Source organism: Kogia breviceps, chromosome 1 (genome assembly GCF_026419965.1).
Source record: "Kogia breviceps isolate mKogBre1 chromosome 1, mKogBre1 haplotype 1, whole genome shotgun sequence".
NCBI lineage: Eukaryota > Metazoa > Chordata > Mammalia > Artiodactyla > Physeteridae > Kogia > Kogia breviceps.
Genome location: NC_081310.1, coordinates 89,886,524 through 89,910,625, shown reverse-complemented (window position 1 = coordinate 89,910,625; position 24,102 = coordinate 89,886,524). Strand labels below are relative to the sequence as shown.

General features: G+C 41.0%; 1 protein-coding gene across 14 annotated transcripts in view; it reads left to right on the top strand.

Annotated features, from left to right (window-relative positions):
- Positions 1 to 24,102, top strand: part of DCAF8 (DDB1 and CUL4 associated factor 8) — a 44,173-nt gene that overhangs the window by 11,863 nt on the left and 8,208 nt on the right. For 7 of the 14 annotated variants that reach the window (XM_067039417.1, XM_067039413.1, XM_067039424.1 and 4 more), the window contains 6 exons: positions 2,586 to 2,660; positions 6,070 to 6,740; positions 7,701 to 7,841; positions 8,931 to 9,025; positions 14,364 to 14,474; positions 23,681 to 23,753. In XM_067039417.1, coding sequence (XP_066895518.1) covers positions 2,612 to 2,660; positions 6,070 to 6,740; positions 7,701 to 7,841; positions 8,931 to 9,025; positions 14,364 to 14,474; positions 23,681 to 23,753 — 1,140 coding nt within the window. In that variant the 5' untranslated portion in view covers positions 2,586 to 2,611. Of the gene's footprint in view, positions 1 to 394; positions 544 to 2,585; positions 2,661 to 6,069; positions 6,741 to 7,700; positions 7,842 to 8,930; positions 9,026 to 14,363; positions 14,475 to 23,680; positions 23,754 to 24,102 lie in introns of all 14 variants that reach the window. The other 7 variants (XM_067039429.1, XM_067039416.1, XM_067039439.1 and 4 more) reach the window with 2 other exon arrangements.

The following is a 24,102-nucleotide window of genomic DNA, read 5'->3' as shown; positions in this document are numbered from 1 at the left end:
TGAATTGATTAAATGTGGGTTCATGCTCAAAGTATTCACTGACAGATGTTCATAATCAGTTTTGAGATCACTGCTCTAAGAGTGTCCTTCTGCAGAAGTTTTAACATATAATTTTGCTTAACTGTACCATCTCTGGAATTACTAATACTGTTTTACAAAAGAAGAAAATGAAGCCCAGAGAAGATTAAGCAGCACATCCAAGGTCACATCAGAAAGTTTGTTAGTAACTTAGCTAGTACTAGAACCTTGGACTTCCAATTTTCAGCCTAGGACTAATTTTACTAAACTCTGTGGCCCCTAAAATGTGACTTTTAGAAGCTCTCTGCCTGTCAGCTCGGTTATTAAACAGAGTTGACATGAGCATTCACAGGTTTTGTTCTGTTTCTGAATTTAGGAATAAATTCTGTCAACTTTTTTCCACAAAGAAAAGATCGCTTCTTGCAAGAACCTTAAACCAATTTCCCAGAAGATGAGCTTTACAACCTCTGGGTATAGGTTCAACCTCATGGCTCTCCTTTTCTGAGAAATGGTTCTCAGAGCTAGGTAAGCATTAGGCATTTGGCACCTCCTGCCCAGCAAATGTGTTTTCTAGAGCCACTATGAGTCTAAAGTTCAGGCAGTCTGGACTTCTGTAGAAGTTGATGAGATTCAGTTTTGAGAAAGGGTCTCTGGAGCTGCTCAATACTTCTTCTCTAGGAGTGGATAACAGTGAGATGGGAAGTATGGTGTGGTTGACAGTTTTGATTCTGGAGGTGAGAAAACAAATTCCGTTCTCAGTTGACCATAAGGTATGCCTATGACCTTAGTTTTTTTCTTTTTTTTTTTGCGGTACGCGGGCCTCTCACTGTTGTGGCCTCTCCCGTTGCGGAGTGCAGGCTCCGGACGTGCAGGCTCAGTGGCCATGGCTCACGGGCCCAGCCGCTCTGCGGCATGTGGGATCTTCCTGGACCAGGGCACGAACCCGTGTCCCCTGCATCGGCAGGCAGACTCTCAACCACTGAGCCACCAGGGAAGCCCCTGACCTTAATTTTTAATCTTAAAGTAGTACAGTTGTTTTCCCTGCTTCATAGAACTTTTGCAATTAATGTCATTAACTTAAGCCCTAGGTGAGGAAGAAGATATTGCTGAGCTACTAAGGAATATAAACAGGGACTACTGAGAGGAAAAAAAGAAGTGTTGTGTGAGGAATGCTGTACAAAAATACATCATTGAAGTAGGAGGAGGAAAACAGCCTGCTCTGCAAACAGTTCTTCACTGTTTTTCTTTATGTGGCTTCACAAATCTGTTTTTTGTTGGCATTGTCTTTCATCATCACCCTTCCAGGTGTCCCTCCCTCAAATTCAGCCTCGGTCCTGCTCTTGCATTATTTCTACTCCCCCGCCCTGGCCTAATGTGAGCAAGCTTTGGGCAGCTGTCTCTTGGCAGAGGACACTTAAAAAAAATTTTTTTTGAAGCAACTTGGATTTTTGTAGAGGAGAAAAGGGGGTAAAGATAAGGATGGGGCTGCTTCTGGGATAATTGTTATGGGAATGAAAGGACTGTTGAAAGATTAGAGGCCAGTGTGCCTGGGTACAAGGACTGGAGTCATAATCATACTTTGTCTTTTCAGTGCCTTTTGTCCAAGGCACTGAAAGGGCTTAACAAAATTCTGGTCTGAATAATATTATTCTTTGCTCTTTGCTTGAGGTGGGAGTGAGGCCCTGAAAAAATAATGACTGTATTATAGTGGTATAAAGGGAATAAAGCTAGGTACCCCGACTCCTAGTTAGGCTTTGCTAAACAGACAAACCTGGTGAAAGTTGGTGGAATTAGGTGAAATAGTGTTTGCCATTTTATGAAATGGACTGAGATGGTTTTAATGGAAATGTTGCACTTCTCCAGCTTTGCACTTGGGGACTGACTTACTAGTCATAAAAGGGAAGAAAAAACCTTTTAGGTTCTTTTTTAGGGGTAGGATACTCATGAGTTCTAATTTGACTCTGCTTCTTATAATCCTTAGTTAATATCTGTGCCTGTACGTTTGAAGCTAGGCATCTGAATGACCATAAAGCTCAGGCTGTTATCCCAAGAGCTCAGTTTCTTCTATCTCTGCTGTTTTGTGTATGAAATGATATTCAGAGTCTGACCTTCCTCTTCATGTTGTGAAGACAAGTGTTTCATAGAGTTTGTGGATACATACGACGATTATTTACAACAGAAGGTTTTTTGCCTTAGAGGGTAGTGCTGAAGCTAGCTTTTTGTATTAAGACTCTCTGCTTGCTTGCAATACATGTCACTTGATATAGACCTGCTGTTCCAGGATTTATTTCAGTTCCTTCTTTCCCATCTGAAAAATCACTGCCAGTTACTCAGTGAGAAGAGATGGCAGTTAGCCTCCCAAAGATATGTCTCTTCATGGAATTTAGACATGGGGGGATAATATCTGGCATAATTTTCAGCAGCTGAGAAGCCCTGCTGAGCACACAGAAAAAAATCAATTTTGTAAAAATGACAGAGGCTGTACATTGTTAAATCTCCTGGTGCCTTTTATCATCTTACCCAGATTGTTTCCTAATTGTTTCATTTTCTTACTCTCCTCGATCCAGGCTGGCTGCAGTAAACATCATTCAAGATGTCCAGCAAAGGGAGCAGCACAGATGGCAAAACAGACTTAGCTAATGGTAAGGGACCATAATGAAGGTGAAGCTATTTTTGCTATTGACTGAGGTTCTCCTCCTCCCGCAAAGAGAGTGGAGACCTGGATTTTAGCGGAGGGAAGGAAATCTTTCCTAAGAATGAACTCTTCCTGTGTTGTTTTGAGTGTAGGAAACTACACAGGAAACACCTTGGACTACCTGGTACTTTTGCTCCTTCAGCTTTTATCTGATTGTTTTCGGAAGATCAATAATAGAGTTGTCCCTCTAAGAGGTCAAGTGGTTTGGAATTTTGTAACAGTGGACAAAACCTAGGAGATGCTGTTAATAAAGGAGAAAAAGAAGATCCAGTTGGTGGTGAAACCAAGGGAGTTGTTGGGAAGGCAAGGCTCCCCAGTTATAAGGAGAGGTCTCTTTTCTTGGTAGATCAGTAGAGATACTAGATAAGAGATGAAGTTATAAATAGCTGCAATTGGGGCTTTTTTCTTTTCTTTCTTCCTTTTTTTCCTTTCCTTCCTTTCCTTTCTTTCCTTTCTTTCCTTCCTTTCTTTCCCTCCCTCCCTCCCTGCTTCCTTTCCTTCCTTCCACAAGTTTCTACCAAGTATTAAATCACTGGCTCTATGGCAGATTTGAAGGCAGAATATCATGATTCTGGTAGAGTATAGCTACTACCTGGGTTATTTGACCAGTGCATCCACTCTGAGCCAACTTCCAAACTAGAGAAGGTCCTTCAAATGGATATAGTTGGGCAGCATAGTGTTCAGCATTCCTCAGCACCTTGTAGGTTAAGATTATCGTCTAAATTCTAGTTGACGTGTTTGGTAGAGCAATGAAGTGAGTAAGGGAAAGGGAGATTTTCAGCATGTTGTTTTACTGCCCCTTTGTTCTTTTCTTACCATTGGTGGTCATTTATCTTCTGTAAAGGAGAGTGATTCCAATTTTTCACTGGGCTTAGTTGAAAGGCACAGGATTCTAGAGGGGTTGGAGGTATACAATTGACTTGGAGTTTGGCCATTAGCTAGATCATGGATTGGCAAATTATGGCCTGCAGGCTAAATCCACAGGCCTGCGGGCTGCTGTTTTTGTAGTTTACTGGAACTCAGTCATGCTGCATTTATTTACATAGTATTTATGGTTACTTTTGTGCTACAGCAGTGGAGTTGAGTAGTTGTGCCATACATCCATATGGTCCGAAGTTTAGAATCCTAAACTTTTTATTATCGAGCCCTTTACAGAAAAAATTTGCCACCCCCTAGCTATTATCTTGGTCATTGACTGTTAGTGTCCTCTTGCTGAGCTTGTGATATGCTCTGGCCCTTATCTTAATGTGGTAAGGCTCCCAAAGTCATCTTAATTTATTTTTTATTTATTTATTTATTTTTTGCTGTACACGGGCCTCTCACTGTTGTGGCCTCTCCTGTTGTGGAGCACAGGCTCCGGACGCGCAGGCTCAGCGGCCATGGCTCATGGGCCTAGCTGCTCCGCTCCACAGCATGTGGGATCTTCCTGGACTGGGGCATGAATCCGTGTCCCCTGCATTAGCAGGCGGACTCTCAACCACTGCGCCACCAGGGAAGCCCAGTCCTCTTAATTTTAACAATAAATTCTAGGAGTTTTGATGTTTCATTTATTTTTCTTCTTCACAGAAGTGATGGGTATGATATTTTATCCCTTCTCACCACTGCCAATCTCAAAACTCAGTTTCATTTCAAAAACTACAATTATTAATCTTTCTCAGCATATATAGCAGCCTCAGCAAATGTAGTTCGTGGGAGCAAATTGCTGCACTTTTCCCCTTTTTCTTCCAGTTCCTAGTCGTTTTCACACTTTGCTCTTAGTTGAGGTGCTTTTTGAAAAGAGCTGTTTGTGTGTCTCCCAACCTTCTGTCACTACTTGAACCAAAAGTGTGTGTATTGTTTATCTGTTTTTTTTATTGGGCTTTGCCTAAGAGTTCATTGAAAAAGAGGTTCCATTGCTTCAAAGATCTTCAGAAATTACTGCTCTAATCCAGATGACTAAGCAAGAAGATATTCCCATTTTGAATACTTAAACATCAGTGTGGTATTGGAGTTGAATAGCTTGTACCAGAGTCACACATAGCTGGTCAGCCTTTCCTACCTAATAGCCTTTACTTCTGGCAAGATAAAATTTATTGTCATCTGAGGAAAGGAGACCATGAGCAGAGTTTAAAATCCTCATTCACCCCCTTCCTTTCTTTACATCTTGACCTTAGTTTGGAAGTTGTGGTCCTTTTGGCCCTAGAACATTGGCATAGTGCTCAACTAGAATATGATTTGGCTATTAGATAGGATAACTCAGTATCTAATTTTGGGGATTATATTGCTCAAAGTGACCCAGTTATTTTATAACTACCAATATGGCAGACCTAGAATATGAACTTTCTTCAGGTCCCGCTGTAGTAGCCCTACTTTTTATCAATTTTATTTATGCTTCCTGATAAAACTTTGTCTCACTAGAATTCCTATATCTAAAACTAGTATTACAATTATTAAATTAATGGAAGTAAGGCAGAATACATTTATCAGCAAAAAAGAGCAAGAAGCCACTCAAATGGTCACAATTTCCACTTGCACTTCCTTCTGGATTCTTAGGGGGAAGAAACTATAGGGTTTAAGAGGTGGGAGGTAGTGGTACTTTCTCGAAGTGGTAAATAGTCTAACTCTTGCTGGGGATGGCTGTTCTTTTTTTAAAATTTATTTATTTTTATTTTTGGCTGCATTGGGTCTTTGTTGATGCGCGCAGGCTTTTCTCTAGTTGTGGCGAGTGGGGGCTGCTCTTTGTTGCGGTGCATGGGCTTCTCATTGGGTGGCTTCTTTTGTTGCAGAGCATGGGCTCTAGGCACACGAGCTTCAGTAGTTGCAGCGTGCAGGCTTGGTAGTTGTGGCTCGTGGGCTCCGGAGCGCAGGCTCGGTAGTTGGTGGCACAAGGGCTTAGTTGCTATGTGGCATGTGGGATCTTCCTGGATCAGGGCTTGAACCTGTGTCCCCTGCATTGGCAGGCAGATTCTTAACCACTGTGCCACCAGGGAAGCCCAGGGATGGCTGTTCTTTTTTCTTATGTCAGCTTAATTATGTGCTATAACTAATGGATGCACATCTAGCAAAATAGAGCCTAAGGTAGTTGTATCAGGCATACTTTTATAAAATCTGCCAATGCTTTGCTTCTTGAGAATTTATTATAATCTTTGGTTGTCCTGCAGTTCTTTATTTGTGTATGACTTTGGTTTTCATCTTTTCAAGATTCCCTCTCAGAAGGTACTGTTTATAAGCATATGTAATGAAAACATTTTGACCAAAGTTGGTTTCTGGGTCTTTTGGTGTGATGATTTTTTAGACTAAGGAGTGTGAATCCTTCTGGTCACTATCTTATTTCCTTATTTTTCCCCCTCACCTACCCATTCCTCACTAACATGCAGGAAGCCTGTCTAGCAGTCCAGAGGAGATGTCTGGTGCTGAGGAGGGGAGGGAGACATCTTCAGGCATTGAAGTGGAGGCCTCAGACCTGAGCTTGAGCTTGACCGGGGATGATGGTGGCCCCAACCGCACCAGCACAGAAAGTCGAGGCACAGATACAGAGAGCTCAGGTGAAGACAAGGACTCTGACAGCATGGAGGACACTGGCCATTACTCCATCAATGATGAAAACCAAGTCCATGACCGCTCAGAGGAAGAAGAGGATGAAGAAGAGGAGGAAGAAGAGCATCCTCGTCGTCGTGTACAGCGCAAGCGGGCCAACCGTGACCAGGACTCATCAGATGATGAGCGGGCCCTGGAGGACTGGGTGTCCTCGGAGACCTCAGTCCTGCCCCGACCTCGCTGGCAAGCCCTTCCTGCCCTTCGGGAGCGGGAGCTGGGTTCAAGTGCCCGCTTTGTGTATGAGGCTTGTGGGGCAAGAGTCTTTGTGCAGCGTTTCCGCCTGCAGCATGGGCTTGAGGGCCATACTGGTTGTGTTAATACCCTGCACTTTAACCAGCGCGGCACCTGGCTGGCCAGTGGCAGCGATGACCTGAAAGTGGTGGTTTGGGACTGGGTGCGGCGACAGCCAGTATTGGACTTTGAGAGCGGCCACAAAAGCAATGTCTTCCAGGTGAGGCAAGGGAGCAGATTGGCAACTGAGAAAATCAGGCACAAGTTAGACAAACCTGAGCTGCTGCCTGGAGTAGGATTGACAGTTGTAGGAATTAGATATCAGGACTTGGTCCTTCCTTGGCTCCCATAATGACTTAGAGGAGTTAAATACACTGAAAGACTCGTGGCACCCTTTTGTTTCCTTGAGCACAGAGACTGTTAGAAGCCTCATTATAATAGGAAGGGTGCTTGGAAATCATCAGGAAGGCACTAAATGCCGTGCTAGGAGGCGTTATAATACAAGAACAGAGGCTCTTGAACCAGTCTAGTTGAGTTTAAATCTTGGTCCGACCCCTTAACTAGCTGTGTGATCTTGGGCAAGTTTATTTAACCTCTGTCTTCAGTTTATTTACCTATAATATAGGGCTAATAACATACAGGGTTATGAGGATTAAATAACAGTAGAAGCTAAGCAGTTAGAACCGTGCCTGGTACTTAATAAACATTTGATAAATATTAGTTAATATTGTTATTCTCTGGAAGTTTTACTTACCAGCCCCATCCATCATATGGTACTAGCCGTTTATCCCTAAGCATGTTCTCTTTCCTTCCCCGGTATCCCCTCTAGTTTCCTTTTTCTTTGTAGCAAGTTTATGTTTACTTCCTGAATCAAGGAAGATTTTCTCCTTTTTCCCTTACCATTCTTTCTTACTGGGTATAGTCCTAGTTTACCTGAGCACTCATACCAGTTCAGCCTTCCAGAATCAACAGAAATTCTCTCATATCAGAAATTTTTTCTTTTCCTCTCCTTTAACCCTTGGAAGAAATTGGACTTGAGCCAACTGTATAAGAGCAGGAGGTCTAAGTTTCCAGCTGTTGTGCAGCAAAAGTGGATGATTTGCGGTTGTCATCTTGTTTTGCCCTCTCGAATTCACCTCTTCAATTTCTCTTGTCCCTTTTTTTATTCTTAATATCCCAGGCCAAGTTCCTTCCTAACAGTGGTGATTCCACCCTGGCCATGTGTGCCCGTGATGGGCAGGTTCGGGTAGCAGAGTTGTCTGCTACACAGTGCTGCAAGAATACAAAGCGTGTGGCCCAGCACAAGGGAGCATCCCACAAGGTAAGTAAGCCCTTGCCCCCAAAGCTTGTGCAGTTCAGCTCCTCTGTGGATCTCAGCCAAAGCCCTCCAGTATCTCTGTCCATTGTGTCCCCTTTGTTGTGGTCACCTCCATCACTTCTTTCAGTCCTAGGATTTGTAGGTAAGATGGGAGAAAAAGCAGCCACACTAAACTTCTCAGAAGACAAGTATTTGAGAGATCTCTAGATCTTGCACATGCAACATTCACCTGATAATACTTAACTCCTAAGCTGAGCCATGGTTGGTTTGGAGATCCTTGAGGTCTCCTGTGCCTTCCAAACCTTTAAAATTTACTCCTATTGTATTTAGAACATTTTAACAGCTCTAAGGTGCTAGCTGTTGGCTTCTCATATGTGAGAGCTCCAGCTTTTCTGCTCACAACTCTCAGTGCATAAACAGTACTATTTCTGGAAGCCCTATTTAGAGCTGGGAATATAGGCCAAATAATCATGATGGCAGCCAGTGAGGAGCCAAGAACTGCCTAGTCTCAGAGTAGGCACTGTTTTCTTCCATGCCGTGGAAAGAGGATGGTCCTCTTTTTTTTTTTTTTTTTTTTTTTTTTACAAACTCTAAGCAAATATGTAGGTGGACCTAGAGTATGCATTCCTCGCCCATGGCTCAAGAAATATGAAAATTACCTATTTCTTTGATTCTTAAGACTACCCCCAACCCACTAGATAACTAACTTTTAGAACGAAGCTGTAGGGAATGAAACTTGGGTGCCATTTCTCTGCCCACCTGAGGGTGTGGAATTGATTTTGAGGATGAGCCCTAATGACGGTGTTTTCTTTTGGTATCACTGTTCAGATCCCTTGGAGACATAATTAAAATAGCAAATCACCTGTCCTTTTGACTTGTATAGAATAAACAAGCTGTGAATAATTCACACAGAGCAAGAGAGAATGGGCTTATTAAATTATCTTCTTTCCTGGGATTTTACAACAAAAGAGGTAGATGTTTCTCTTGCTGAGACATTTTAAATGCAGCCCTTCATAAAGATAAAGGAATGAGTTAGACAGCCTCTAATTTTAATCTTTAGAAACCTCATCCTTTCCCTTTTTTCTACTTCAGTTGGCCCTGGAACCAGACTCTCCCTGTACGTTCCTGTCTGCAGGTGAAGATGCAGTTGTCTTCACCATTGACCTCAGACAAGACCGGCCAGCTTCGTAAGTATAGCAATAGTATTTTTACAGAATTGGATTTCTTGGCTTTGAAAATATTGCATGTGTCCTAGGTAATGCTCAACTCTGTGGTCCATCAGAATGGTTCCTTTGTATTTATGATAAGAAACAGATGAGTTTAGGGGAATTCCTTACTTCTTTGTTGTTGTCTGTTTCTCAGCAGTAAAATACTATTCGCCTATCTTCATTTCTCAAGCAGGATTCAGTTATCTTATTATATGTGGGCTTTAATAACTGGATGATCTTCCAACTGTCCATTCACTTGGGTGCCACTCAACTTCCCCACAAGAAGTATGTTCCTAGCAACTTAGCGATATGCTCCTATGTAGTTTTCACTTCAATTTTGTGTAGAAATGTAAAAATTAAATGATAATTCTTGAACAAAAATATTGGTAGCTATAGTAGAACTCTGTCATATCACAGCTCATTTTTACATGAATCGGAGACTCATAGGTAAATTATATCCCCTTTTAGCTGTGTGATATCATAGAAAGAGCATAGCATCTTATTTGGATCCAGGCAGACCTAGGTCAAATCTCAACTTGGGCACTACTAGTAATGACCTATATAACCTTTCTGAACTTCAGTTTCTTCAGCCTCACTATGGGTATAATCAGTCTTATTCTCTCTTTTTCTGATTTCTGCGAGGATTATTGATAAATGTGTTTGATACCTCAGCATAGTGTCTGGCATCATGGTTGGAACTTACTGAATTGTAGCTACTAATTATTTCAGTTTCCTTTTTTCATTTTCACTGCTCTTATAATAAACAAATATATCTTGTTTTAAAAACTCAAATAATGAAGTATATGGACAAAATGTAAATGCTCCTTCATGTATACCTCCCCTGCCCCCCACTTTTCTAGCTATTGATAACCATTGTTAACAATATCGAATACCTTTTCAATCCTTTTTGTATACATTTATGTATCTTACTATATACATGTATACTCTTCTCTCCAACATGGGATAATTGTATGTGTATATAAACTTGCATATACATATGTTCCTGCAATTTACTTTTTTCACATTATGATGTATTTTGGAGAGCTTTCTACATCAGACCAAAAAGGCCTACCTAATTTTTTCTTTTTAAACATTTTATTTATTTTTATGTGGTCTGTTTTTAAAGTCTTTATTGAATTTGTTGCAGTATTACTTCTGTTTTATGTTTTGGTTTTTTGGCCAAGAGGCATGTGGGATCTTAGCTTCCTGACCAGGGATTGAACCCACGCCCCCTGCGTTGGAAGGCAAAGTCTTAACCATGGACCGCCAGGGAAGTCCCTATGGCCTACCTCATGTTTAACCATGACATCTGTATCATAGCATTGGTGTACCACAGTTTGTTTAACGACTCCCTAGTTGATAGATTATCTACATTATTTATTGTTCGTCTTAAAAACTATCTTTTTTTTTTTTTTTTTTTAATATGCCATTCTGGAAGTTTATTCTAGGATCACAAAGTGAGGAAGAACTCAAGATTTCAACTTTTCAGAACTCTCCCCCCTTAAAAATTATCTTAAATCTTACATGTCAATACCAATACATAGCATACAAGTAAAATTTAAGTTAATATAGGGAATATAATCTTAAGGCTGATTATTATTAGACTTTTATTTTTAGAGAGATAAGTATACAAAAAGTTGTCTAGAAAGTGAAGAATTTAAAATAAAAAGAATTAAAAGAATTTTTTAAAAAAATAAATAAAAATTAAAAAAAATAAAGAATTTAAAATAGTGATTAAAGGATGGGAATCTTTTTGGCTTGTGGAAAGGATATACTGGTTATTTATATAAAACTTAAGAGGGTGAAGATTGAAAGATAATGAATGGATTTCTCCTGGAGAGGGAACAGGCCTGGGTGACAAGGGATCTGCCTTCTAGTACTAGCCTACAGTTATATAGCTTTGAGAAAATCATTTAATCTCTTAAACTAATGATGTTTGTTATTTTCAGCTCTCAAGTTCCATGATTCTGTGATGATAATGGAACATTAGCAAGTTTTCCAGAGGGGAGTGGAAGGGCAAAGATGGAAAAATATGATACGAGTTTATTTGGTCTGCTCTGGTAGAGTGTTGTGAAGCTGAATGAGATCCTGTGGATCAGGTTAAGAGGAGAACTACTGTTAGGCCACAAGAAATTGGGAATCTTGTTCAAGTAATGGGCAGAGTAAATGACTGGCAGTTTATTGAATGTGTAATGAAAAGCAGAAAATCTGGCTGAGAGTTGATCAGTGGATCTAGGTGCAAGCAGTAATAGGTGGGATAGAAACTAAAAGGGGGAACATAGGAGAATACTTAGAGTAGGAGGAGGTCCAGATTCTGGCCTTAAGAAAGTTTTTGCTTTAGGGGTTGAATTAGTGGAAGGCTAGAATGAGGTGAGAGGAGGACTGAATGTGAAGTTCATGGCTAGAATGTGTTATCCCTATGTGTTAAGCTGGTGCCTGAACATCTGCTTATATCAGAGGCAATTTTTGTGTGAAGTTGGCACAGGGGAATTTTTCTTTTGTATGTACATAATAGCTGAGTCTCTGGAAGCTGGTGATATTGGCTAACATCATAAGAGGAGATGGATTTGGAGCTGTGGGTGGGGTATTCATTTAGCCAGCAGAAGCTAGTTTGAGATATTCTTCAGAGGAATCCTTTGGTTTGATCTGTAGTTGTTTTTCCCTTTTTCCTGGAACATACCAGCTCGTTAAAAACTGCAAATTTTAAGGCAGAATTTGGTAAATTTGTTTCATATGGCTTTGTGTGCTGCCTTGCTCTGGTGTCAAAACTTTATTTTTCCTGCTGCCATTTATCAATCATTTTTATAGCACCTCTGCATTTTCCCCACAGGGCTCAAGGTGCTCTGTGCATTTATGCATTAGGAGAGAGAATTGTTTGTTTTAGGTTAATAAATGGAAGCATAGAAGATTAAGTTCTTTGTCAGGATTAGATGACCGTGGAGCCCGTACTTCATAATCTATCCCCTCACTTTCTTCTTTTTGCTTCTGCATGGTAACTGTTATGTTTGTCTGACCCTCTCCTTCTAAAAATCCAAATTGCTGAGGAAATGAGATGTTTCCCTGAAAGAGCAGCAGCTGCTCCTATTCCTCTTCCATATCTAAAGCCCAATTAGAGCTGCCTGTTCTCCATTGCTAGTTTTGTTCCTGAAACTCTTTTTTGACTTGTTTTCTGCCTTGTGTTTTGGGTATGTGTGTTTTCCCTAATGACATTTTTTTTTTTTTTTTTTTTTTTTTTTGTGGTATGCGGGCCTCTCACTGTTGTGGCCTCTCCCGTTGCGGGGCACAGGCTCCGGATGCGCAGGCCCAGCGGCCATGGCTCACGGGCCCAGCCGCTCCGCGGCATGTGGGATCTTCCCGGACCGGGGCACGAACCCGTATCCCCTGCATTGGCAGGCGGATTCTCAACCACTGCGCCACCAGGGAAGCCCTGACAGTTATTTTTAATGACCTTTGTATACTATTCTTTTAATGGAAGGCTGCAGAGATTTTAAAATTAAATTTCTCCTTTGCCTAGAGCAGTCTAGGATGGAGTGACTTTGACCATTTAGAGAGGATGCTAACATCATTTACAAAGAAACTGATTGTCATAGTTCTTTCATTTTCTGTAAGCACCAGAAATGAGCAAAAGCTTAGAATTAAAAATGAAAGCTGTTATTTATAATCGCCAAAACTTGGAAGCAAACAAGATGTACTTCAGTAGGTGAATGGATATACTGTGGTATATACAGATAATGGAATATTATTCAGCACTTAAAAAAAAAAGCAAGCAAGCAAGCTAAAGCCCAGTCCCTTCCTTTCCTGTCTTCCTTTTCCTATAAAGTTACTAATCTTTATGATGTCATATTTGACAGGTTGAACGCTTCAATCTGGGAGGAGTATTCATAGGGCCACCTTAAGGTGGGACAAAATTATGGCTCTTTGGCCAAAATCTTCTGGCTAAAACTCTGAAATTTTATAAGGTTCCCTCGGGGTCCCATGCCCTCCTAAGAATCACCTTTTTTTGTGGTACAACCAGAAGAATAATTTAGAAATAATTTTTCAGCATTAAAAACAGCTGTCTTGACAAGAATTTCTGCTCCTAATTTGCTTCAAATAAGGGAAGACTAATACTGTTTTCCTTTGTATTAACCATTGCTTGTTTTTTTCATCGTGCATTTTTTCTTTCTTTTTTTTGTGGTACGCAGGCCTCTCCCTGTTGTGGCCTCTCCCGTTGCGGAGCACAGGCCCCGCGGCCATGGCTCACGGGCCCAGCCACTCCGCGGCCTGTGGGATCCTCCCAGACCGGGGCACGAACCCGTGTCCCCTGCATCGGCAGGCGGACTCTCAACCACTGCGCCACCAGGGAAGCCCTCATCATGCATTTTTTTTTTTGTGTGTGGTATGCGGGCTTCACTGTTGTGGCCTCTCCCGTTGCGGAGCACAGGCTCCGGACGCGCAGGCTCAGCGGCCATGGCTCACGGGCCCAGCCGCTCCGCGGCATGTGGGATCTTCCCAGACCGGGGCACGAACCCGTGTCCCCTGCATCGGCAGGCGGATTCTCAACCACTGCGCCACCAGGGAAGCCCCATCATGCATTTTTAAGGCTGAGTTTTAAGTGACACTTCTCTGGAATCTGGGAGATAGATTCTGACCTTAAGGTCTTTTCCTTTTTTTTTTTTAATGTTTATTTTTTAATTTTTATTTATTTTGGCTGTGTGGGGTCTTGGTTGCAGCACGTGGAATCTTCGTTGCAACATTTGGACTTTTTAGTTTCGTCATGCTGACTCCTTAGTTGTGGCATGCCTGTGGGATCTAGTTCCCTGACCAGGGATTGAACCCGGGCCGCCTGCATTGGGAGCACAGAGTCTTACCCACTGGACCACCAGGGAAGTCCCCCTTAAGGTCTTTTCTGTCCACTGTTTCTGTGATTCATCTTCCCCTTACTCCCTGCTCCCAGATGATTGGGAAGATGTACTTACAAGTAAAGGATGGCAAGATGTGGGTAGTATTGTCTCTTTAATGATTGGTTGTCATCATATTGAACTCAAGCTAAGGCTACTGAGGAGCAATACTTTCATACACCTTTAATTTATACTTCTTGAGGAACACCAGAAAATTACTACGTGTTTTTTCCATCTCCAAAGTAGCATTTAGTAAATATATATGGTGGTGGGTCTTGTTCTTTTTTCTTGTTCCAGTGTACAAACAAACAAAACCATTTCTTTCTTTCCAAGTGAGAATCTGTTTGGTTTCTTATTAGCTGTGTGTGCGTTCTCACTTGCCATGACTATCTGGATCTTTTGGAGAATATAACTTTTATACTTTTCTACTTTTGAAGGAAGCTGGTGGTGACAAAAGAAAAGGAGAAGAAGGTGGGGCTGTATACAATCTATGTGAATCCTGCCAATACCCACCAGTTTGCAGTGGGTGGACGAGATCAGTTTGTAAGGTGAGTCTGTGGCTGTTCTGTATCTTTGAGAGTTTGAGACTGTGATGTATTGTGTACTACCAGCTGTGCCTTGTAGAAAGCTATGAATTGCCTAGGAGTTCATTAACAACCATCTTTAATTTTTTGCCATCTTCCAAAGAGTTTAAACTTCCTCTGACATATTGTTTCCTAATGTAGCAGTCTCTGAGGGATGGCTTAACATGTTATAGGTATTATCAAGTTCTAAAGAAGTTTGATGAATTGACCAAGTTCTCCACATAGCAGCTAGGCATAAACCCAGGTTTACTAGCAAGTGCTCTCTTAGTAAATATTTTCCACCATTTTTCATATGTAAATTGACATGTACTAGAAATGTTGAATGCTGGTTTCAGATACAGAAATAATTTGACTTGGGAGTACTCATTGTGAACCTCGGGTTTTTGGCTCCCGGTATCCTGAACCACTTTTCTTTATCTTTAGTGATATCTTTGTTACTATGAACATTTCTTGTAACACTGTCTATTGAGATATATCCTAAGGAAAACAGAGTTCGTGGATTCAGTCGCCATGTGTAGCAGTTAGTTTCCTTCTGGCCCTTTGTCACAATTATATCCCATCCCTATCCAATTGGCCTTTTTTTTTTTAACATCTTTATTGGAGTATAATTGCTTTATAGTGTTGTGTTAGTTTCTGCTGTATAACAAAGTGAATCAGCTATATGCATATATATATCCCCATATCCCCTCCCTCTTGCATCTCCTTCCCCTGCCCCATCCCACCCCTCTAGGTGGTCACAAAGCACCGAGCTGATCTCCCTGTGCTATGCAGCTGCTTCCCACTAGCTATCTGTTGTACATTTGGTAGTGTGTATATGTCCATGCTACTCTCTCACTTCATCCCAGCTTACCCTTCCCCCTCCTCCCACTGTCCTCAAGTCCATTCTCTACGTCTGCATCTTTATTCCTGTCCTGCCTCTAGGTTCATCAGAACCTTTTTTTTTTTAGATTCCGCATGTATGTGTAAGCATACAGTATTTGTTTTTCTTTTCCTGACTTACTTCACTCTGTATGACAGACCCTCGGTCCATCCACCTCACTACAAATAACTCAGTTTTGTTTCTTTTTATGGCTGAAAAATATTCCATTGTATATATGTGCCACATCTTCTTTATCCATTAATCTGTCGATGGACACAGGTTGATTCCATGTCCTGGATATTGTAAATAGTGCTTCAGTGAACATTGTGGTACATGACTCTTTGAATTATGGTTTTCTCAGGGTATATGCCCAGTAGTGGGATTGCTGGGTTGTATGGTAGTTCTATTTTTAGTTTTTTAAGGAACCTCCATACCGTTCTCCATAGTGGCTGTATCAATTTACATTACCACCAACAGTGCAAGAGGGTTCCCTTTTCTCCATGACCTCTCCAGCATTTATTGTTTGTAGATTTTTTGATGATGCAGTTGGCCTATTTTTTTTTTTTTTTTTTTTTTTTTTTTGCGGTACGCGGGCCTCTCACCGCTGTGGCCTCTCCTGTTGCGGAGCGCAGACTCAGCCGCTCCGCGGCACGTGGGATCCTCCCAGACCGGGGCACGAACCCGTGTCCCCTGCATCGGCAGGCGGACTCCCAACCACTGCGCCACCAGGGAAGCCCAAGTTGGCCTATTTTTAAGTATATTTCTTTGGTTGCCAAGAGATCATTTGTTTGAAAGGGAGGAAGGAAAGGATCACTAGAACTAGAAGAATGAATGACTTTATGCTTTCTTGATGGTGGATGAAAAGCATTATCTTCCTTTTTATTTCATTTTTTAAAAAATTTTCATTTATTTATAAATTTATTTATTTTAGTTATTTCTGGCTGCGTTGGGTCTTTGTTGCTGCACACGGGCTTTCTCTAGTTGCAGAGAGCAGGCTGGGTTTTAAGTGAAATTTACTTTGTTTTGGTGCATGTGCTTCTCATTGCAGTGGCTTCTCTTGTTGGAGAGCACGGGCTCTAGGCATGCGGGCCTCAGTAGTTGTGGCCTGCGGGCTCTAGAGCGCAGGCTCAGTAGTCGTGGCGCATGGGCTTAGTTGCTCTGCAGCATGTGGGATCTTCCCAGACCAGGGCTCGAACCTGTGTCCTCTGCATTGGCAGGCGGATTCTCTTAACCACTGTGCCACCAGGGAAGTCCCATCTTCCTTTTTAAATAAGAGGATATTTTTATAACTGTATTCTGTAATTAATTTTATTAATAATCACAGGGATGGGACTAAATTTTTAGAAATACCTGAGAGATGATCATAACTTGTTGAAGAATCCTGCCACAAGAGAACCGGGCAACTTTGTTGCTCTCTTCTTCTTCCCCTGTTTCCCTTGCCTTCTAAATTCCTTTCTTCTATTGACCAATAGCAAATGTTTAGCAGTAGTGTTGTTTTTTGTTTTTTTGTTTGTTTGGTTTTTTTTTTGGTGTCACGCAGGCCTCTCACTGTTGTGGCCTCTGCTGTTGCGGTGCACAGGCTCCGGACGCGCAGGCTCAGCGGCCATGGTTCACGGGCCCAGCTGCTCTGCGGCATGTGGGATCTTCCCGGACTGGGGCACGAACCCGTATCCCCCGCATCAGCAGGCGGATTCTCAACCACTGTGCCACCAGGGAAGCCCAGTAGTTTTTTTTTTTTTAATATAAGCTGTTGATCCAAAAAGGGGTTGTAGTTGTCAAAACTTTCAGGTGCTACCTCCTCCAAATCAAGCATTTACTGAATTTTTAAATTTGCATTTCTGGCTTAGAGCTCTGGATTCATGGAAAAGTCTGTGTCTCTAGATAATTCAACCACTAGGACCTTGATGTTTGGAGGAGAGTGGAGGCATTGGCTGTATTGAGAACTGCAATTGATAATGCTTTTATCCAGAGCTAATACTTTCTCAGGGTGAGAGTGGGGCTGGAAATTAGTTTTAGCATTTCATCACAAGGAGAAATACTCAGATTTTCTTTTTCTTATCAGCCTCAATATCCTTTATCCCTTTGTACATGCCAAATCTTAGCATGTAATAGGCTGTTTACTCGACAGAAGCACGTGTAGATTTTGAGGCACACTGATCGCCTAGGAGCAGATGGCCCTTCCACACCCTAGCTCTTCTCTGATCATCCTCAATTTCTCTGGCACCTCTTCAGTTCAGCCAGTTGAATGTTTTGGAATTCCTCTTTTCTGTTTCTTTCTTTGAAAGAACTTTAGGCTCACCTGCCAGTACAAATTTGAAAATATTTTTGCTGAATATTTTATATCATAACACCATTAGCTTTCACTAGCCTGAAGGAATTCCTTTAGGGGAATACAGAGAAATAGCTTACTCATCAAGGCTTTCACATCATAAATACTGAATTTTAGTTTAGGATTGTGAAGGAGCATTTAAGGGAAGCCTTAGAGAGTCATGCTTTTTGGAATATGACCAAAAAGTGGGGATGGGCAGGGAGAAAGTAAAAAGATAGGCAAGTGGAGGGTGGTATAGATTTGAGTTTCTGCCACTAAATCCTTTTTAGGTTGGTTTAAGAATTTGCAGGAGTGAAGAAAAGGAGAATGTATCAGATGAATGAATCCTGTGGTGATAGATTTGGCAGTGTGATTGGTTGACATGTAAATTTATTACTAAAGGATTTGGTATAGGCCCTGGTTTATAAAACACAGTCAATAAATATAGTCACTTTGTTCCCCTATCTTTATCAGCAACATTGAGAGAACACTAGATTAAAGGCAAGTTGGGGGAAGAGGAGGTGAGGAGGGAAGAGAGAGGCTTAAGGTAACAAATTAGTGGGCACCTGGAGGCCTGTGGAGAGAAATGCAGTAAGGGTGTTGAGACAGTGCTGAAACCATTCTTTATTTGATTTAAAATGTCCAGGGTATAGGAAGACTCAATAATGTGGAGATGTCAGTTCTTCCCAACTTGATCTATTGGTTCAGTGCAATCCCAATCAAAATTCCAGCAAGTTATTTTATGGATATCGACAAACTGATTCTTAAAGTTTGTGTGGAGAGACAAAAGATCCAGAATATCCAACACAGTATTGAGAGAGAAGAACAAAGCTGGAAACCTGATACTACCCAACTTCAAGACCTATCAATAGTGTAAAGCTACAGTAATTCAGACAGCATTTTACTGGTGAAATAGACAAATAGATCAAAAGAACAGAATAGAGAGCCCAGAAATAGACCCCCATAAATACAGTCAAGTTATCTTTGACAAGGAAGCAAAGGCAACAAATGGAGAAAAGATAGTCTCTTCAGTATATGCTGCTGAAAGAACTGAACATCCACATGTAAAAACTGAATCTAGACATAGACCTTACACAGTTGACTCAAAATGGATCATAGACCTGAAAGTAAAGCCTAAAACTATAAAACTCCAGAAGATAACATAGGAGAAAACCTAGAAGACCTTGCGTACAGTGATGCCTTTTTATTTTTATTTTTAATTTTTTTATTTTAAGATTTATTTTATTTATTTATTTTTGGCTGTGTTGGGTCTTCATTGTGGTGCACGGGCTTCTCATTGCAGTGACTTCTCTTGTTGTGGAGCATGGGCTCTAGGCACGTGGGCTTCAGTAGTTGTGGCATGCAGGCTCAGTAGTTGTGGCTCGTGGGCTCTAGAGTACAGGCTCAGTAGTTGGGGCACATGGGCTTAGTTGCTGTGTGGCATGTGGGATCTTCCCGGACCAGGGCTTGAACCCGTGTCCCCTGCATTGGCAGGCGGATTCTTAACCCCTGGGCCACCATGGAAGTCCCTCGGTGATGCCTTTTTAGATACAACGTCAAAGACATCCATGAAAGAAGTAATTGTTAGGTTAGACTTCATTAAAATTAAAAACTTCTGCTCTGTGAAAGACACTGTCTTTCAAGAGAATTAGAAGATAAGCCACAGACTGGGAGAAAATGCTTACAAAAGGCACATCTGATGAAGGACTGTTATCCAGAATATACAAAGAACTCTTAAAACTCAACAACAAGAAAACAACACAATTAAAGAGTGGGCCAAAGACCTTAACAGACACCTCACTAAAGAAGACACACAGATGACAAGTGTATGAAAAGATCATCTACATTATATGTCATCAGGAAAATGCATATTAAAACAGCGGTGAGATACCACTACACATCTACTAGAGTGGCTAAAATCCAGGACACTGACAGCACGAAATGCTGGTGAGTACTGTGGAGCAACAGGAACTCTCATACATTGCTAGTGGGAATGCAAAGTGGTACAGCCGCTTTAGAAGCCAGTTTGACGGTTTCTCCAAAACTAAACACACTGGTACCATACAATCCAGCAGTCAAGCTCCTTGGTATTTACCCAAAGGAGTTGAAAAGTTATGTCCACACAGAAACCTGTACATGGATGTTTATAGCAGCTTTATTCATAACTGCCAAAACTTGGAAGCAACCAAGGTGTTCTTCAGTATGTGAATGGATTAATAAATGGTAGTATATCCAGACAATGGAATATTATTCAGCACTAAAAAGAAAAGAGCTATCAAGTCATGAAAAGACATGGAGGAACCTTAAATGCATATTACTAAGTGAAAAAAAAAGCCAGTCAGCCAATCTGAAAAGGCTACATACTGTATGATTCTAACAGTATGACATTCTGGAAAAGGCAAAACTGTGGAAATAAGAAAAAGGTCAGTCTTAGCCAGGGGTGGGGTGGGGCAAGAGAGATGAATAGACAGAGGACAGAGAATTTTTAGGGCAATGAAAGTACTCTATGATATTATAATGATGGATATGTCATTATACATTTGTCATTATACATTTGTCCAAACCTGTAGAATGTACAAGAGTGAACCCTCAGGTGAACTGTAGACTTTGAGTGATTATCATATGTCAGTGTAGTTTCATCCTTGGTTTTAAAAAAAAAAAACCTACCGTTTTGATGAGTGATTTTGATAATGGGAGGGGCTATACATGTGTGGGGGTAGGGAGTGTATGAAAAACCTCTATACTGCCCTCTCAGTTTTGTTGTAAACCTAAAACTGCTTTAAGAAAATAGTCTTAAAAATAAAAAAAATTTTTTTTTTAATGTCCAGGTCCTGTCCTATGTGCAGATAGTAGGGGAATTTTTTTGTATTTATTTTTGTATCACCACTGTCTAGCATAGGGCTTGGCAGTCTACACTGTTTTTGTAAATAAAGTTTTATTAGAACACAGCCATAGCCATTTGTTCACATATATCCATGGCATGCTACAGTGGCAGAGTTTGGAAACTGTGACAGAGACTGGATGGCTTGCCAGCTTAAAATATTTACTGCCTTGCCATTTAAGAAAAAGTTTGGGGCTTCCCTGGTGGCACAGTGGTTAAGAATCCACCTGCCATTGCAGGGGACACAGGTTCGAGCCCTAGTCCAGGAAGATCCCACATGCCACAAAGCAGCTAAGCCTGTGCACCACAACTACTGAAGTCCGTGTGCCTAGAGCTCGTGCTCCCCAACAAGAGAGGTCACCGCACTGAGAAGCCCATGCACCGTAACGAAGAGTAGCCCCCACTTGCCACAACTAGAGAAAGCCCATGCGCAGCAACGAAGACCCAACACAGCCAAAAATTAAATAAAAAATAAATTAAAAAAAAAAGTTTGCCAACCCCTAGTCTCAAGCATCATATCTAGAATATAGTAGGTTCTTAATAAATACTTATGGAAGAAAAGGGAGGGTAGGTAAGGATTTCCTCATAAAGAAGAGCATTGGATACAGAGGAACACAGAATGGTCCATACAACAAAATATTGAATATTTAAAATTTTTTACTAATTTGATGACTTGGGAAGATAATGATGGCTTAGTGACATTTGAGAGCTGTTGATTTAGACTTAGTTTAGAGGGAAAAAAATCTGATTATCAGCTGCTATATTTGCTGAAGAGTAGTAATTGGTAGTACAGCAGTCTCCTATTTGTCTTCTTTTTTTATCGGTTCGTTTAAAAAACATTTCCTGGATAGTCTATTTATGCAATATATTAATGGATTGTGGAGAATACAAACATACTGATTTGTTCATTTATTCATCCAGCATTTACTGAGCATTTGTGTGCTAGGTACACACTTGACATAGTTCCTGCTTTCAAGAAGGATTTGGGAGAAGCAGATATATATAGGGATTAAAAATATTAAGTAACTTACCCAGTATTGCTCATCTAGTAAGTAGCATAGTATCTGAACTCAGTTCAGATGCCTTAATGGTGGAAACCATTTCACTACGCTGTTCTTTCTTACAGAGGAAATATTAAAGACAAATGGGAAGTATTTCAGGTAGAGGGAACAATATTTGTAGAATTAGGATAACAATATATGATAGAATTAGAATTAACATCATAATAAGATGTGACATGGTATATTCAAGGAAGCATAGATTTTTTGTTTTCTGTATAATGCATAGGATCTTTCAGAAGTGGTAGGCAGCCATACTAAGTAGTTTGTACTTTAGTAGAAAGTACAAAATCACTGAAGAGATTTAAGCAGGGAATTTACATTAAATTTTTCATTTTAGACTTAATTCTGGTGATAGTATGAGCAAAGAAATCAGAAGGTTACTATAAATAATGCAGGCAAAAAATGCCTAAGGGTGGAGAAAGCAGATATAGTCAAGAAATATACCCAGGAAGTCAAATTGACAGGAAAGAAACTAGATACATAGGAGAGAAAGGACCTGATTTCTGGTTTGGCCACCTGAGTTTAGGATGGTGCCATTAACAAAGATTTGGGGGAAAGGGTAGACTGATCTTAGCTTAAGAAGGAGAATGATTTTACTTTTGGGCATTCCATTACAACATTCCTTTGGCATGTGGATATAAATCTAGAGCTCACTCAGAGCAAGTGTGGGCTGGAGACACAGATTTAAGAGACATATCCAACATATAGGTGGTAAAGTGTTGGTAATGGAATTTGATTACCAAAAGAAAGTATAGAGCAGAATTCTTCCTCCCTTTTGAGTCTCTGGCCTCTTGGAGAATATAAGGAGAACCATGATCCCTTCTCCCAGGAAGAATACACATAAGCACAGTTTCTGGGCATTCACATATACTTGAACTCTAGGTTTTAAAATTTCCTTATGTAGAATCAGAGGAGAGCTTAAGACCAGACCTTTAAGGAAATCAGCATTTAAGGGGTAGACAAAGACAAGCCCATGAACAACATTAAAGAGTGGTTGGACGTCAAGGAAAGAAAGTGTTTCAGGGAAGGAGTAATGAACAATGTCAAGACAAGAGAGAAAGGCCTAAAAAAGTATCTTGTTGGTATTGGCAGTTAGGTTACTGATGACTTTAGCCAGAGAAGTTTGAGTAGTGAGTTGAAGGCCAAAGCTAGATTAGAATGGAACAAGAAATTAATAGGAGGTGAGGGAGTGAAAATGTTGAATACAGATTGCTCTTTTCAGTAATTTTCCTACAGGGGGGAAGGACAGAAAAAGCCAGAGTAGGAAAGGTCAGTGGAAGGATTTTTAGAAAATGGGCAGACAGTGGTGAGGAAGAGGACTAATCACTGAGAAATGGACTCATCAATCAAACAAGGTCCTTGGAGGGATGAGATTAAGAGCAGCTGTGGAGGGATGAGACTCTGAGATTGGAGGAGACTGATGGGTGAAGACAGGGACTAGATCTGTCTTGTTCCTCACTATATTTCTAGCACCTGGCATAATACTTGGCACCTAATCCATGTGTCATAAATAGTTGCACAAATGATTAAAGTTTGGATTGGAAAGATGAGGAAGGTGAAGGTAGTTTGATGCTTGATGAGAATGAAGGAAGGAGAGAGTGAGTCTTGAGAATATAGGTGTTGGTTTGTAATAGTTGTGGGAAGAACTAGCCAATTTCAAAAAGGGATTGAAGACACACTCACTTACATAAAGCATGGTCTCTGCCCATGAGTAATAAACCGTATTGGGGAGGCAACATACATGCAAAAGGCTCTATAATAATGTTATTTCAGTGCAGATAAACAGTAAATGATATAAAAGCTGAGAGAAGAGATAAGCCACTTCAAAATAATATAATTTAAAATTACTACTTGAAATGAGAAGTACCTGGATAAGAGTTTTGGTTTGGAAGAGGGGTGGGAGAAGACTTTTGAGGAAGAACCTGAGCCAGAAGCTTAACTGGGGAATGTCCTTTATCTGTCCTGACATCCAGCTGACTGGTGTTCCTTCACTACACTGAATTGCAACTCTTCAAGGGATGTTTGTAAATTTTGACATTTTCATTGCTTCTTCCGCCGTAGGATTTATGACCAGAGGAAAATTGATGAGAATGAAAACAATGGAGTACTCAAGAAATTCTGCCCTCATCACCTGGTAAGATTCATGAAGGGCCAGTGGCTCCAGGCTTCCCTGACTCAACCCCAAGCCTGCCCCCAAACTTGTTGGTATGGTGGGAAGAGCTTGGACTTTGGAGTCAAGACACCTGGATTTGAATCCTGGCTCTACCACTTACCAGTTTTGTGATCTTGGGCAGTCACCTTACTCTGTTAGCCTCAGTTTTCTTATTGACAAAATAGAGATACAGATAACTGCCTTGTGCCATGATGGTAAGGCCTAATGAGATAATGTTATATATGAAATGGCTAGCACACAGAAGACAACCAGTAGAAAGACCTCTCTCCCCAAGGTCGTCAAGTTCATCAGTTGTACTCCTGTCTCTGTC